This window comes from Halichoeres trimaculatus, unplaced genomic scaffold, assembly GCF_033239565.1.
Source record: "Halichoeres trimaculatus isolate MK-OKI-2021-1 unplaced genomic scaffold, fHalTri1.1 fHalTri1_scaffold_10, whole genome shotgun sequence".
Lineage (NCBI taxonomy): Eukaryota > Metazoa > Chordata > Actinopteri > Labriformes > Labridae > Halichoeres > Halichoeres trimaculatus.
Window position 1 is genome coordinate 24,310,892 of NW_027437187.1, and position 16,411 is coordinate 24,327,302.

Genomic DNA, 16,411 nt, shown 5'->3' on the forward strand with positions numbered 1-16,411 from the left:
ATTATATCCCTTAATTGAGCTTACAACAAGTGTCGCCATCCAGCAGTTACAGGAGCTTTAAAGTGAGTGCAAATGAATGCCTGCACTTTTTAAAAAAACAAAACAAAAAACATCCTCCTCTCTAATGAAGACTTAAATGCCACATTGGTTATTATTTCATCCTACTGTAGTTAGTTATGCCTTTAAACTTTTCCAGACATAATGTGTCAGTGTTTCCCAATCCTGAGTAAGTGTCTCCATCTACTGGTGAAAGGCTTGGCACAAAGCTTTTTTCACCTGCAATCAACCATAGCTGGAGCACATGATGCACAATTCTTGGTGATATCAGCAGCTTAAATACATTCTTAGTAAATTCCTAAATTTACATCAACAAGTAAGTAACACAATTTTTCAAGAGCAACAGATGAGACAAATTGAATTTAGTCAGGTGGTTTATTGAATCATGCAATCAAAGTCATACCAGCAGCCAGTTACAGCCATACATCAGTCAACACTTTGCAGTATATTAAGGCAGGAAACAATAAAAACAGGTTATGTACAGTCGACATCTTACAGTTCTACAGAACATATTATACGGTTGTAAACAGTGACCACAGCTACCTCTCGTCCCAGGGTGGATAATGCACACAAGTGGTTTTCTTAAAGGGAAATTACAACCAAATACACAGACTCTAAGTCTAAAAATAAGAATTTGGAATCAGAGTCTCCTTTTACTGAACAGGAGGGAGACATATCCTGTCGCTGATGTCTCATGGGGTGATTTCCCTTCAGTGTTTATAACAATGATTTCCAAAGAGACAGTACATAAGTGACTAGAGTACACAGTAAATGTTGCATGATGAAATAAATCAGATTACATGTAAATGCATTTAACAGCACATTTTACTATGGCTACAGTGGTACAGTAGCAAAGTGGAAAGCATGATAGGTATTGTTCTTTCCACTGACACTTCTACAAAATACTGACAGTTAAAACATTGTTACAGTTTCCTTTTTGCTGCTGCACTATTTCTACTTCTCTCGTTTTGATCTAACTTGTCTACAATCATTGCTTCTCTACTAAAGCTTCACTGTACATTATTTGATTACGACAACTGTGGAATTACTATAAGGCACTTTGATGTGATTAGCAGCTGAACTACAACCTAAGAGTGGCTCCATACCGTGGCTACTCTGACTCTACAAACACACATACACATACAAACACAAGCACAAGTCTTTTTCAATCACTGCTCACTCACACTGTAGCTGTAGATATCCACTGGATTATTACGTGCCACCATTTATACCATAAACTCATTGCTTTGCTGAACTGTGGTCGCCCTGCACATCCAGATATGGCTATATAAACAACACAATCATGCAACAAGACTTGCTAATCTTTGGCCGCCAATCCTTTAAAGAAACAAGCATAATAGATTTGGCAAAAAATAGACTGTGTAGTCATAATAACAATGACAAGAAAAAACAGCTGAAAAGGATCATTAACACTGTTTCATTGCGCAGAAAGAACTGCAGGAATGAGGGCACTCCTTTTTTGTAGCTGTGAATGCACATCCCTGTAATAAAATAGAATAAATTGCTGAATAAAGCTGAAAGTATTTACAGTAAACCATCATTTTGGTACATACAGACAGTAACATTCTTCAGTAACAAAACCATTACTGTTTGTGCATAGTTTTACATGAACACAGCCAGAGCTACAGGAATAAATTCTGATATGCAAAATGAATGATTCTAGTCAGTTTTACCACAGACACAAGTGGATCCTTCATTTCATCAGTGAGAACCAGTCATTATGCTGAATAAAATGCTTTCATGGCAGATATTAAATGTTTCAAGGATATAGTTCATAGAGTCACACATAAAGATTTTCCGTTATGCTGTTGAAAAGGCAATTATTTTAAATCATGATCCCACGAGAAATCAAAACCAATCAGTCAGCAGGTGGTCAAGTGAGATAGAATTACACTAAGTGGATATAGTTATAAAGAAAGTCTATAAGAGCTTGAGATAAGAAAGTCCTTACACGTTCAGCATGTTTCTTTTCACCACCTTTCGATCCAACCAAGCGCTCCAAGAATTCCACTCAGACATTTTTTCTTCACTATCTGAGTTTTTACACTGAAGCCTGCATTCATCTAATCGAGACAACAGTGCATAGTCGTGTGCTACAGAGGTATCCAGAACAGAGAAATCCACTTACAGCAGATCTATTCACACATAGATCCCCTCTGGGTTCAGGCCTGAACTGAGAGGACTGTGGAGCACCCGAAGGTGACTGGACATCTGGTGTGACGACACAGGGCGCTTCAAGGAGCCAGTCAAGGGAACTAAATCTGAGACACAGAACACATGAGAGAAATTAAATTAGAGAAATGTTCAGAATACCAGTGAATCATTACTCATTCAAAATTATATATAATGAAATCTGATAACCCTGGAAATGCGATATTCTTTATATTGAAGGACAGTTGTACTTTGAGGCCACCAGGTGGCAGTACACAGCTGTGCAGAGATTCTGTAGATGCAGTGAGTTAATGGTGGAGCACAAAAGCTCATGCAGCTTTTTTTCCACACATGAACTGGAAGGTTACTGGAAGGGCATGAACACTCAATCCATCAAGTTTAATAACCGAACTCGCAGCTCAGAAAGATGAAATAATGGAGTGCAGGTCATGTAATTTGAGAATGGTCAGGGCTCTTTAAGAAGGGAGATATTAAAGTTAACATTGTGTGAACAGTAGTGTCGAATGTTTTAAAGAAAAATGAAATTATGTGGGAGTTAAATTTTCATTTCATAGTTAGATTTTAAACTAACTGTGCTCCAGATTGAACATTTGAGCAGACTTGTGAAAGATGAGTAATTAATTACAGCAGTTTCACAGCCACAACTCTTTATGTTTATTAGCTTAAAGTAGTTTTGGGTAGTGGGCAATAAATTATACACACAATGTGTCAAATCATGCTAAAAGGTACACATTCATTCAATTTTGGACACACAGGCATATTCTTTAACTTATTTTGGCCGTGACTTTAAAATGTTATGCATAGTTATGTATAATCATAAATCCATAGTTAGAAGTAGTCATGCCTTAGTTTTACCTTATGCAACTGCTCAATATTTGCCTCAAACTTCCTGCTAGTCACACTTAAAACTTTTAATTTCTAATCTGGGTTACCCGCACAACTATTGTTAAGTTTTTAAAGAGAAGTTTGGTCTGGACTTGATGCTGATAGCATCTCTTGCTTCGTGACAGCTTTCCCATAATTCACAGCTCTCAGTTTATGTGTCAGCTTTCCTGTAGAGGGGACAGAGCTTTGGTCCATTGAGCCCATCACAGAAACTGCTGAGCATGAGATAGAGGGACACAGTGATGGAGGGAGTGAGGGAGAGGCACAGAAAGTCAGACAAATGAGTGATGCTGGGTCTGCTTGTATCCAGGCAGCTGTTGGCATGGTGACAATAATTGCCACTCAAGTCGGTCAAAGCTAATTCTGTACCCTCAAAAACCCCTATTTCCTCCATGGCGGTCTCTTTGACACACACACACGTGTCATCGCTTCAACACTTGTGAGGACCCCCATCGATAAAATGGCATCAACAGGCCCTCAATCTGACTAACCTGATTCAAACTTGATTATTAGAACAAGTCTAAACCTTTGAATACAGCTCAGAGGAAGACTTATTTCTTCTTGTCTGAAAGGAAGGCTCAGTCAAAATGTCTTCACTTTACTTTTCCTGTCAAACTCCCAGGGTCTAAAACTGAAATTGGTTCTCAGAAAGCTGTACACACACACACACACACACACACACACACACACACACACACACATACACACACACACACACATACACACACACACACACACACACACTCACACACACACTCACACACACACACACTCACACACACACACAAAAAAGTCATTTGTCATTTTCACTCAGCAGGCTGCCAAGATAGGAGATAGAAAAATAAGAAGTGTTTTGATCTACCAGAATGAATTTACTAATGCTCAAGCTGACTCAAAGACAAACTGCGCTTCGAACAGTCTAAATAAATACGTCATGTGTGACGAAAATATCACTTCCCAACTTCCTACCTGCTTTACATGAAACATATAGACATCCAGACCTTTATAAGACTATATGAGACTTTTATTTTGTATTTAAATCCCTGGTTTTGAATCATAATTGCTAGACTTGAACTTTTACTGTATATTTTTGAAGAGAAGAGAATCCAGATACTCTACCTATACCATGACTGTTTGGAGTACTTTCATCCTCAGTGGGTTCAGCGGGCAGCACGGTGACCTTGGTGCCGGTCTGCTTGATAAACTGCTGCAGGTTAACCTGCCTCAGCTCCTTGGTCAGCTGCTCCAGCTCATGCTGCATGTCCTTCAATGAAACAGCACAAGAGAGTGATTCTACTGCAAACATGGGGGTATTGGCAAGAGCTTAAAACTGGCATCTCTGGCTGCAGAGAATAAAAGACTGTGCTTGTTTACTCTGACGTCAGCATTCTGGTGATACCACTTTAAATCTGGAGACTTGTAACAGCATTAACAAGAGAAAATTGTGTGTATTCTCATCACATTACCTCTTCAGTTTTGTTGTGAGAAGCACGGTCTCAGTAATCAGGCTATGAACACAGAGCAGTAACTCTGTTTAATATCCATTATACAGCCATGTCTCATAACGTGCTTCTTCGAGTAAACACATTATCTATTTTTATCTATTTCCCTCTTGCCAAGCCTGGTATTTAACATTTCCCAAAATGCAACTTGTCAACAGTTTGGTCGGATATCGGGGTCTGTTGTAGCTTATCAAGCAAGCTTCAATTCTGAGGAGCTTTCTACAGTAATCCGGTAAGCTTAGTTCCCTTCAACTCTACAACCCCTGACTCCTTTCCTTCTTTGATGTAAGTGACATCTCTTGAGTCTACTTGTCAGTCTTCATACAGTACTCCCTTGGTTGACAAAGAGCATACAAATACTTTAAAGTTGATGTGTTAAGACATAAAAAATACAGTTAAGGTCAAATTTGTATCTGAAGAATAGAATACAGAGCACATTAAACAGACTGTTGGTAAAAGATTGAAATGCATGCCTGCATGTGACTCACCTGCAGTTTCTTGCTGCTTTGTCCAATTGATCGGTCCACGGCTCTGCTGCTGCTCTCTAGCTGGACAGCTTGTCTTTCTTGAGATTTGAGTTCTGCTTTGACCCTGAGGACCTGAGCCCGAGCCTCTGCCTCACTCACCCACTGGGTCTCCTGGCGCTCCCTCTGCAGCCGCTCCTCTTCCAGGCCAGTCTCCACACCCTGATGGTCAAAGTAACAAAGCAAAGCCTTGATCAGAGAAACCACCAACAGCTACATTAATCACAATTGCAATTGTTACCAAAAACTTTGTTCGGAAATATTTTTAATTCAATATCCCAAAAGTCTCCCACACGGCCCACCTGTACCATTGCCAGCTTTTCTTCAATCTCCAGCTCACAGCCTTGCAGACGCCCTCGCAGCTCCTGCAGTCTTTCTTCCAGCTGCCTCTCACTCTCCAGCTCAATCTGCAGCTCTGTTGCCCAAAACTCCTCTTCCTCCATCTCCACCTCATTTTTCCTCAGATGTTTCTCCAGCCTCAGGATTTCTTCTATCAGCCCCCCGCCTCCTCCACCTAGATCCCTGATGCATCCTCCACCTCGCCCCCCTCGCCCTTCAGCCCAAACCTGGAGCTCTGCCTCGTAGGCCTCCAGCTTCTTCTCCAGCACATTGAGAGTCTCTCTCTGTATACCCACGAGCCTGACTAGATCTTCCATGCGACAGGCCCACAGGCCTGGAGATGCAGTCCCCATAGGGGGCCCTGCATGATGGTGATTTACACCATTTCCAAGGAGGATTCTTCTTTTTGCCTCCGCCTCAACTACCCGGCCTCCACTCAGGATCTCCCTAAGCCCTCTGGGAGCACCGGTGAAAGTGAGCGACTTGCGGCGTGGTTCACGGCGCCTGAGGGAGCGATCATTAGGATGTCGAAGCTTTGCAAGTGGAGGGAGGCTCTGTCGATGTAGCCCTCGTTCAGGCCCCCTGAGTGGGGGTCCTTCTGACGGGGGTCGATCAGTGAGGGTGGGGCCTGTGCGGAGCAGGATTAGCTGGACGTCACCTGCATACTGACCCCAGGTGTTCAGAGAGGCCACTGGGCTTTCATGCGGAGCAAGGTGACGCTCCGTGTCCCGCCATTTTTCTACCAGAGTATATCTCCCAGTGCGACCTGTGAGGACAAAATTAGAAATAGAAAAGGGCTTTGAAGAGATTATGCTAGTAGGTAGCTGTGCCAAAATTTAGAAGAGTTTAAAGTCATTTTCACCATTTGGACAGAAAAACTAGACATACAAAAGGAAAATAATAGAAGAAAATAATTAAGAAAACTTGCTTCTGCTAGATTTTAAAAACACTGAGCACAGAACCAAAGTGTCATTGTCAACCTAACACTTGAAGAATTTCAACAACCTTGTTTGAGTGTGGGTAATGAAAATAGACTGTTTTTAACGTGTGATATGAGAGCCTCTATTATTCAAACTGTTGGAAGAAAAAAGTCAGCTGCAAGAGTCTGAAAGTTTCATGGATCTGAGTGTGTTCAGTGTATGAACCCTTTAGGATTACACTTTTTATTGGTGACAAGAAATAGATGCATTCATGCTTCTAAAAGAAATCCTACACTCAGGTTTATTGAGGTTTAAAGATAGTCACAACGGTGAAATGTCAGAGTACTAAATCAATAGTAATGTCTGATTACTTAAAGTGGTGTATATGATTTGAACAGAAAAAGGCAGAGGAGGGGATCAGACGCCAGGCTTTCTCACTTTGGCAGGAGACCGAGAACTGAGTCAGACTTTCCCTCCTCCTACACTGGGCTTTGTGGGAAGTGATGTCAATACGGTCTGTTCAAGTGCCCCCGCTCTTGAAGGAGCCATATGGAAAGGGGGAGGGGAGGGGGGCTAAGATCTAAGAAAGCACCAATGCATCCTCTGACCAGGACCCACTGGGTCTCAACAGGAGCTGAATGTGGGTATGAGTCAGAAATACATGTTTACTTCATACAGCACCATTTTGCTTTTACACTACATGGACAACTCATCGAGGGGCTGTGCTAACGTCATCACATCACAGTCACCTTTCCCCGTAGCATGCTCAAAAACATGTCATGCATGATGCTAGAGTACCACAAACACATACATGCACATACACTCTGCCTTCCCCCGAACTGGCCTCTGTATCCATATCTAAGGTTGGACAGGAGACACAAACAGCAACACAAAAACACTGATTTATTCCTACTGGTGGTGAAAACAAGAACTGAACTCTGAATTTTGTGGATTTTTAAAAATGCAAACTGCTTTAACTTTCTGCTAAGTTTAGTAACTTCTGCATTAACGTCATTACAACTCTGCAAGTATGATGTGGGAGGGCAGTTCATCAAGACTAGAAATAACTACGTATGTACGTGACAGGTTGAAACTGTCCTCTGATGTCTGTGCAACAACACTCCCCAGTGTTACAGAATATCTGAGGTGTGACTTTAACAGTGTACTCTCTTTTACTACAAATATCCCCATGCTGTTTGCCTACAAAAAACCATCTACCTGAGTTAGCTAGAAGGATTAATTCTACCTACAGGTCTATAACACGTCTCTCTGAATTTACACCAATATTTGATAAATTTATGTACATGAGTAAGGACTATGAATTTATTATACCAAACCATTTAGCAATGAATGCATCAAATTTATTCACCAGGGCATAGGCTGGATGATAAAAGCCCATTCCTAAAAAGATGATCAGATTCAGAAATGCAGCAGGTATTCAACAGTTCTGCTGTATTTCACATGTTCTTGTGTGTGTGCTTATAGCAGAAAAGGATTTACCTATAGCCTGAGCCAAGGCAATCACCACTTCCTGGCAGGTGGTTGCTTCAGTGACCCCGCAGACGACCCTCTGGACTCCATCCACCCAGACCTTGAGCTCCATGTTAGGTCAGAAGTGAGGGGGCCGGTTGTGGTGTGTTGGCCCCGACATTATTGAAGGCTCCAGTGGTGCAGGGCAGCTGAAGCCCCTCCGGCTGCTTCACCAGGGAGGAAACATGAGGGAAAACAGGAAACAGTTAGTCAGGATGTGCTCAAGGACATGGTTTTAACACACTTTGTGTGTCCAATAAAACAGACAGACGGCAAACAGTCCTACCTGTGATATGATCTACTAACACAAGAAGCCAAATAAGCAGAAAACACAGGCTACAGTCTGGCTCTTTTGGCAGGAGCTCTTGAATTAAGGATCGTCCAGTTGAGACTCGTACAGCCAGGCTGCCAGGACCAGCTGGCCATAACGCTTTTGTTTTGGTCTTTGCTATGAATAGGTATGTGTCTGTCAGGGGTGCAGGAAGGGTCTGCCAGCAGACATTCCCAAGTTCAGTTCCTGCTTTTGTACGAAGAATTACCCAGAAACAGCGAAGACGGAGCAGGAAGATTAAGTCAGTGACAAATCGAGGACGGGAACAGAAAGGAAAACGAGAGCATGAAAATGTTATTAAAAAATGAAAAGGGAGAGCTGAAGAATTGTTACATAAGAGAGCAAAGCAGGGTTTTGTTTCTGATCTCACAGTTCTTGCTAGTATTGTGTAACAGGAAATACAAGGTAGAATGTGTTATCTTTCCAGGAGGCAGTAGTAGGGTGTTAACGCAAACAAGATAAGGCATTAACAATGGTCTTTAAGACATTATCACAAATGAAAAAAGAACACAACGCATGTGTGAAGTAGTATTTAAGTGTTAAATATTGTTATAAAAATGAGAGAATTAATTACAGTCTCAGTCTATGAAACACCCATGTAAGAGAGACATCCTTCAAAGTGTCCTTCAAGGACGGTGTGCTGGCAGGGAATGAATGGCATCTCCCCTGATCTCTATCACTCTCTCCATGGATCCAACCTTCACCGCAGCTACACCACCCAGTCAAAAGGTCCTTTTGTTCGTCAGCCCCCGCCAATTACACCTCCCCCACCCCCAATATTCCCTGTTCACAATCACAAAGTCACCCACACTGGCCTGTCCTTCCCTCCCTGCCTTTAGCCCAAATGCTTCTCTCAGTATAATAAAGACATCAGGAAGAGAAACATTTGTAGAGTTTGATAAACAAAGGCACAACTGATTATTATTCCCATCATTGATTTCTAGCATTTTGCAGGCGAATGATTTAATTTTTTACCTTTTGATAAAGGTCAACAATATCTGCCACAAGTTTCCAGAGCACTAAGCAACATTTTTGAAAAACAAAAACAAAGAAACATTAAAATAGGAAGGCAGAGGCAAATCTTTAACCTTTAAGGCAAAAACAAGCAGGTTTTGCTTTAATCATAAACTAAAAGATCAGTGGAAGATTATATTTCTTCTTTAACCTTCTTTTCAGATAACGCCAGATCATGCATTAATTATTAAATCTACTTCCTAAAAAAAGTAAAGTGAAGACAACAAACAAATCAAGCTAGCTCAGACTCAAGTGTCTGTTTAACATCTGAACTGGACACTAACTCCTTATCTACAGTATGTGCGTAATTTGAGGGCTACTTTCACTATGGCCTGTCTCTATATCTATTCTTGGCGTGATCACAGCTGCCTGGAAAGTGCTTTTGTCCTCGATTCACACTGCCCTGAAATGACATCAAGGACCGAAAGTCGGAAAGTTTCACAAAAGCAGACTGCAGGATTTTTCAGCACTGACCCAAAACCCTGTCACCGTTTTGTTCAAACCTCTTTTCCAGTGAGTTGTGGAAACAGTAATGGGAAGAGGAGTAGGGTTTGATGCAAAGCAGACATCACGAATCTGCCGAGGAGAACGTTTTATATGCTGGAGGGGGAAGGGGAAAGGGCCTGAAAGTTATGACCAATAACAGCACTAAGTTTGGGTCCAATACTTAGAAAAAAAAACATTAGACCCTAAAAAACGTAGAAATTACAAATGTCCAAACAAACTGAGCTTCTTCTAAACCTCCAAAAGGCTAAAAAGACTAAGTGGGTATTTATAAATGTCACTTGCTTTTGTCCAGCCTTAGCATTTTAAATTCATTAACCTTAACCCAGAAAACCCGACTGGTGATACAGCACAGCGGTGTGGGGCTTTGTGCCATCCTGAGCTTTGCAGGCTCCATTCTTTCAGCCTGTCAAAGCCCCAGCCTGGGGAGATGCCCACTCCCTGATTTGTGCTGCTCATCTTCTGCCAGATGGGAGGGCTTTAATATCCTGAACACTACTTAAGCTCAGTTAAAAGATGATCAACTGCAGCAAAACACAAACTCCCCATGGCTCCAGAGCACATTTGTTTCAGTCTCACACTGGTTCGGTAGTGTTGACTCAAGATGCATTCCTCTGAGAGCAGTGAGGTGTGTGAGCAACACTGAGCAGCCTGGACGCCCGGCTGCTGCTGACTCTTCTCCAGGCCTACAGAAGCACACCGAGCTGGCAGGAAAATGGTTTCAATGGGCTGCAGGAGTAAACAACCTACCATATGCTCCTGTGGGTGTTCCAGCACTCTCCTGTAATGTACATCACAGTGAAGTATACTGTAGGAGTTTCTAGCTTAAATATAGCACTGCTTTGTTTGAGTATTTCTCAGTCAAGCATCATGAACTGGTCTGAGAGTGGTGCAGTTTAGCAGCAGAAGAAGAGGGCGTTTGAGGAAAACAAAATGAGCATTCATTAGATTACAACAAGTACAAGGACTGAGCTCGAATCAGGAGGAAAGCCTGCAGGCATGAAACAAGCTGAGGAAAAGGATCCTCTAGATAAACACTTCTTTTCCACAAGTACTAACTCTAAAAAATGGACTCTATTACAGCCTGGTTCCTATCCAAACTTGCAGACTATTGTTCTGAGAGGAGGAAAACAATGCAGCCATTTGGAGAAGCATGAAAGCTGAGGCACTGAAATTCGAAGAAATAAATAATTGATACATAATACAAGGTTTCTGACATCTTTCATTCCCTCAAGCTGCTTTTAATTAAAAACAATGTGATGCTGCTTATAGCGACAGCAGTCTGTTCAAGTACTTAAACCTCTCTGCCTATTGCTAACCAAACTTTAATTCAAATTGTGCTCCCTGTAGTGCAGTATGTAATTACCAGCGATTTATACCCCGCTGTAATTGGTAACAGATCTGTTGTGAATGGATCTCTGTGAGCGCCCAAAGATACACGCTGCTTTTATGTGAAGGTACGAGTTGGAACTAACTGAAAAGATCTTTTCCTTGCTTCAAATTCCTGGAGATCGTCATCAAGTGGTACAGCCCAGTTTAATCCCTAAGTCTGAAACTTCACCAGGGTGGCAAAAGTTAAGGATTAATCTGAGACAAACTGAAAAGACAGCCCCTCCGAGGTTGAAAATTAAGGGTCTTTCCGTGGGAACCAAGAGAAGGAAGCTCCTCATCATGTGTTTAGCAGCCTGCCTTGTATACAACACCCTGAGCAAATGTAAACGTTCCAGAGCAGGGCAGACACTGTGAACTGATACAGGCCTTGATCCTGTAGAGAGGAATCTGATAAGGTTCAGGGTATGCATTCCTGGGCTGTGAGAATGCAATGAGCCATGACTAAGAGACAAGAGAGCTGAGGGTCCGACTGCTCTGTGATCTTAGAGCAGGCTGTTTCTATCCAACAACACAGTTTTAATGATTTCTATTCTTTTCTAAAATTTCAAAACACTTGTGCGGTGCACTTCCTCTTCATTAATAAAGTGTCTCATTTGCATTACCCTCTTAGAGCACTGCCTGAACCTTAGTGTTAACTAATGAGCAATTAAAGGTGACACAGTGACACTATTTAATCAAAAGCTAGACACCAGAGGTGGTCATTCAAAGCATATGTATTTGATTCAACCTTCATAGAGCTTTTGAAGACGGCCCGTTCGACCAACAGATTAGGGCGCAAAGTAATCCAGAATATACAGAGTACGAACAAACATTGCTCAAGGCTTCTTCAGAACTTTACTCTCAAATCTGTCGCTTCAATCTTTAGATTGTGGTGTTTAGGATAAGACCCAGATCCAGGCTGTCACGCTACAGCCTGCACCCTCAGGTCCTGAGAGCTCTCCAAGTGCCTCTGCCCTGCAGCCAGCCTTCCTCCTCCTTCTCTCTGGCTGATATTAAACTATTAGGTGCTGGAGCAGACTCCCCCCATTTGGGAGGTCAGTACTGGCAAGAGCTTGAACATCTGGACAGCACGTTCAGCCAGCAATAATACCGCCTTTGTTCGCTTGCCATGTTCACTGCGCACTGGCCAGCTTTGAAGAGCCAGCAGGGCAGGCAGCGGGCTCCTGCAGCGGGGCAGCAGCACAGCAGGGCCACTAAAGGCCTCAAGTCTGAGTTTACATGTTACAGCGGTTTGCAAAACATCATCTGGCACTGAGGCACAGTCTACCAAGTCAGCATTTATGGAAGTGAAATGGTTTTTACAGAAGAATTTGAAATGGCATCCCAACACAAAAGTAGTAGTAGAATGTGTTTTTCCAGTCTGTAGGTGGTTCTCTGCAGTTTGGTGCTGATGGAGCTGTGACAAAATTATATGCAGCTAAGGACCACACTCTTTTCTGACTGATAAGAGTCTTCATTTGCCTCATAGCATCAGACTAAGAGCATAAATCTTTGCTGGGTGCAGCTGCTCCACAGGTTGGTTCTGTTTGACCTGGTATGAATTTTAAGAGGAGAAACTGTGAGGGGCGTTATAGCTAAATGTTATAGTAAGGTTACTGATGATGTGAAAAGATTTGTTTAGACAAAGAGAGTTGTTTTACAGTTGAAGGTTCTGGTTCTTAAGATAGTTTGACACAAGCAGAGCAACATTTACAAAGGAAAAAAACTACAAGACAAAGTTCATATCATTGGAGATGGACCAATGCTTTTAGGTTGACGTTTTTCTCGAACTGACAGATGAAACCATAATAAAAGCATCACTTTGTTATCACAACACTATGTGAAACATCCATCTTTCAGCCCTAGACTGCACCTCACCCAAACAGACTTGGTGAGGAGTGGGACGAGGCAGGAGAAATGGCGAAATGGTTTGTAGTGGGCTCAGAGAGTAGCCCAACTATTCTACTACGGAAATGTTTCCGTTATCTCAGCCTCACAACTACAACAGGCTCAGCCGCAGCACGTTCTGCTATTATTAGGTCTGTGTAATGCTCTTACCTCTGAGGTGTAAATAAGGTTCAGATCAGTGTTTCCTCTCCGAAGTGAAGTTTAGGCTGAAAACACAGGTAAGGACGAGAATTCCGCAAAATGTGTCCCTCTTCACCATTGCCCAGTAAATCACTTCCCATGAACTGCGACAAAGTCCGTTAGGCTGCTGGGTGAGAGCAGGGCGAGATGTGATTAATAAACGAGTCAGGGACGGATAATTAACGTTTCGGTCCTCAGTCCGAAAGTTTGTGTGTCCTCTCTCTGCGTTCGTGTTTGCAGTCTCCGGTAGGCTGCGGAAAAAGCCCCTCTCCCCGTTTCAATACTCCTGCTGGTAAATACACGGCATTGGAACTGGGACACCGCAAGGCATTGTGGACTGTTTAAAGCTGCAAAACCCGGAGAGGGGAAGGGTTGCTACAGCCAACTTTTACACATCCAGGACAGTTACAGTGCGACAGCTTAGACTTTCCCTTAGACATTTCACTTACATAAGACATCCTGAGTCGTTTATAAAACCGTCCCTGATGTCCCTTGAATAAGAAGTTCAGAGATCACAGCGGCGATGCTACACCATCCTTGTATCACCGCTGAATGTTGATGTTATTTTAAAGTCTCATTACCTTAAGTAATCACAATTTAAATTGGTCTCTTTTAGACCAACATTGTTTATTAGAGTTCATTGCATCATTCATAGATTCAGCGTTCCATTCAATGGCTAATCCAAGGCTATTTACTTTATTTTATTCTGCTAATCAAATCATCTCCCCTCTCAATTAGAGCAACAATTTATTGGAACTCATTACTGAGTAAAATCAGAGGGTGCTGCAGCTTTGCTGAGTATAAATCTGGGATAGAATTATGGCTTAAATCGACTCATGTTCACATCATACTTAAACAATCTTTTATTTAGTGTTTTCTTATTCTGTTATCATTTACTAATGTATTGCTGTTTCGATGTTGCGACCAAAATACCTGATGCTGCAGCTATTTTGGTTGCCGATTCAGTTTTTTCATCGTCTTTGCAGGATGTGCTGTAGGGGAGAACAGGGTTAGTTGTCACATTCATTATATCTTTGCCACCAGAGGGTACTGTTTCTGACAGCTGAACTTGGGGTGAGGGGACTTCTTGTGTTTTTCATGTTAAATTGTAAATTTTCAACTTCTCAGTATTTATATATAGGCTTTCACACAGAGGGTTTATAACAAAACAATTGTTACCCTTTAAAAGTGTGACAGGAAAGCTACAGTTTAGATCATGGGTGCTGATTTATGTTTGCACAAGTGGGGGGTCAAAATTTACATGACAGCCACTTTAATAAAGCTGCTTAAATGGGTGATGAAGCACACTGTGTTATTAAACAGAACTGAAAGTGCACAGACTAGAATGCAGACAAAACAGCAGCAACCGGCATAAATGCACACACACATACAAACAGAGACGTGCATGAACATAGCAGCAACCAGCACAAATGTACAAATGCACACAGATGAGCACAGACACAACAACAGAAACCAGCATAAATGCACATATGCACACAGTCAAGTTCTCACCTGAACTTCACACGGCACTACTATGTTATTTTTTCTTTTTCCTGTGCTTTCTAATCAATGCAACAGGCTTTAGTGGACAGAGAGAGCACAGTTTAGGGCATAAGAAATCTAAAAACCAGCTCCCCAGGGACTAGATAGCCGAACAATAGGCTGAACTTAAAGTCATCAAGAACAGAGCTGTCTGTGTTTCTGGAATTTGATGCCGTAAATCATGACATGCCAGAAACACCCTTAGTTCACCTAAGTTCTGCTGTTACTGCTCATCATGGAGCTTTGAGGAGACAGATTACGAGACAAAGTTTACAGCGACACATGCTAAAAAAGTGATGACCACTGCATTTACATGATTGGCACATATTGGTTCTCTGCACTGTGGGTGTTCGGGATTCTCAGAGGGTGCTCGAGCTCCGAAGCACCCACTCAATCTGAAACTATGATTTAGATTGCTATAGCTAGCCTACTGGTTGTTACCCAGTTGTTAGCCTTGATGCTAGCAGGAAATTCTAGCTGGGGTTGGTTGTCTCATTTTTTGGGAGGGAATTGGTTGCCTCACAAGTAGTAGTAGGTGTATAAGCTGGTCAGAAGACGTGTTCCCTGTTCAAGTCCCTTGCACATTTTAGTTAAGACACTGTAAGTTTTATATTTGCCAACTTTCCAGTGCAATTAAACTTTCAAATTTAGTTCTGCCTTGTTGCCTTTAAAAAATAATCTTTCCCAATAAAATAGCATTGTGACAAACAAATCCATCGTGTTTGACAACCATCCCCATGATGGGGTTAGTTATCTTAATGTGTAAGAGTGTCTTGATAGTTAATTACCTCTTTGTTACAGTGAGTTGGAACATGAGATGACTGTAGGAATGATTATTGAAGGATATTTCGATAATAAGCAATCCACACTAGAGTAAAATAGTGAAAACCAACCCTGTTCTCCCCTAGCTATTTTGTAGTGTTGTGTAGTTGTTTTAGTGCACTGTACTTGGTCATTAATGTTTTAACATTGCGCTGTTAATCTTACAGTGCAAGTACCCATTCAGTTTTAAAGTGGTTATGATTTGTGTCTGTATGGTGATGATTGTTTTTAACAGATGCATTGCCTGTCTCTCGCCCAGGGACCACAAATGGAAATTAACTAATTCTGGTACAGCTTAATGTCTGTACATTGTCCCTGTCAAAATAAACGAATAGATAAATAGATTAATAAAGTAACGATAGGGTTAAAAATTACTTAAAATTGGAGATCATTGTGGAAAAGTACATACACTCATTCATCCCTGTAATAACCTCCACAAGGAGGGTAGACCACAAAAGGTAGTAGCTGGCTGTGTGTAGAGTGTTGTAACTTACTAAAAAAATTATGTAAGAGAAAAAGTGACACATGCACAAGTAACAGGGATAAATTAAGCCTTGAAAAGACTACCAAGCAAAACCTATTTGAGAAATTTTTTTGGAAACTTCACAAGGGCTGGGCTAAGGCTGGAGTCATTCATATGTATTAAGAGCCAGAACACACAAAGACGTATTATGGGATTTGGCTACAACACACAAACAAACAGACAAACAAACAAACAAACAAACAAACTAACTAACTAACTAACTAACTAACTAACTAACTAACTAACTAACTAACTAACTTCAGAGC

The 16,411-nt window shown here is 41.7% G+C and overlaps 1 protein-coding gene across 4 annotated transcripts; it reads right to left on the reverse strand.

Moving 5' to 3' along the window:
* Positions 1-413: 413 nt before the first annotated feature.
* rassf8a (Ras association domain family member 8a) lies at positions 414-13,591 on the reverse strand. 4 transcript variants are annotated; one of them, XM_074678160.1, is made up of 7 exons: positions 13,229-13,590; positions 7,921-8,117; positions 5,464-6,266; positions 5,126-5,323; positions 4,255-4,399; positions 2,207-2,339; positions 414-1,559 (listed from the first exon to the last, which is right to left on the reverse strand). In XM_074678160.1, the coding sequence occupies exons 2-6, from the start codon at positions 8,021-8,023 to the stop codon at positions 2,218-2,220; spliced, it is 1,371 nt and encodes a 456-aa protein (XP_074534261.1). In that variant the 5' UTR covers positions 8,024-8,117; positions 13,229-13,590; the 3' UTR covers positions 414-1,559; positions 2,207-2,217. The 4 variants fall into 4 exon arrangements, with proteins under 4 accessions (XP_074534261.1, XP_074534263.1, XP_074534262.1 ...); XM_074678162.1 differs by having other exon boundaries at positions 414-2,339; positions 5,470-6,266; positions 13,229-13,591; XM_074678161.1 differs by having other exon boundaries at positions 414-2,339; positions 7,921-8,114.
* Between the last annotated feature and the right edge of the window lie 2,820 nt (positions 13,592-16,411).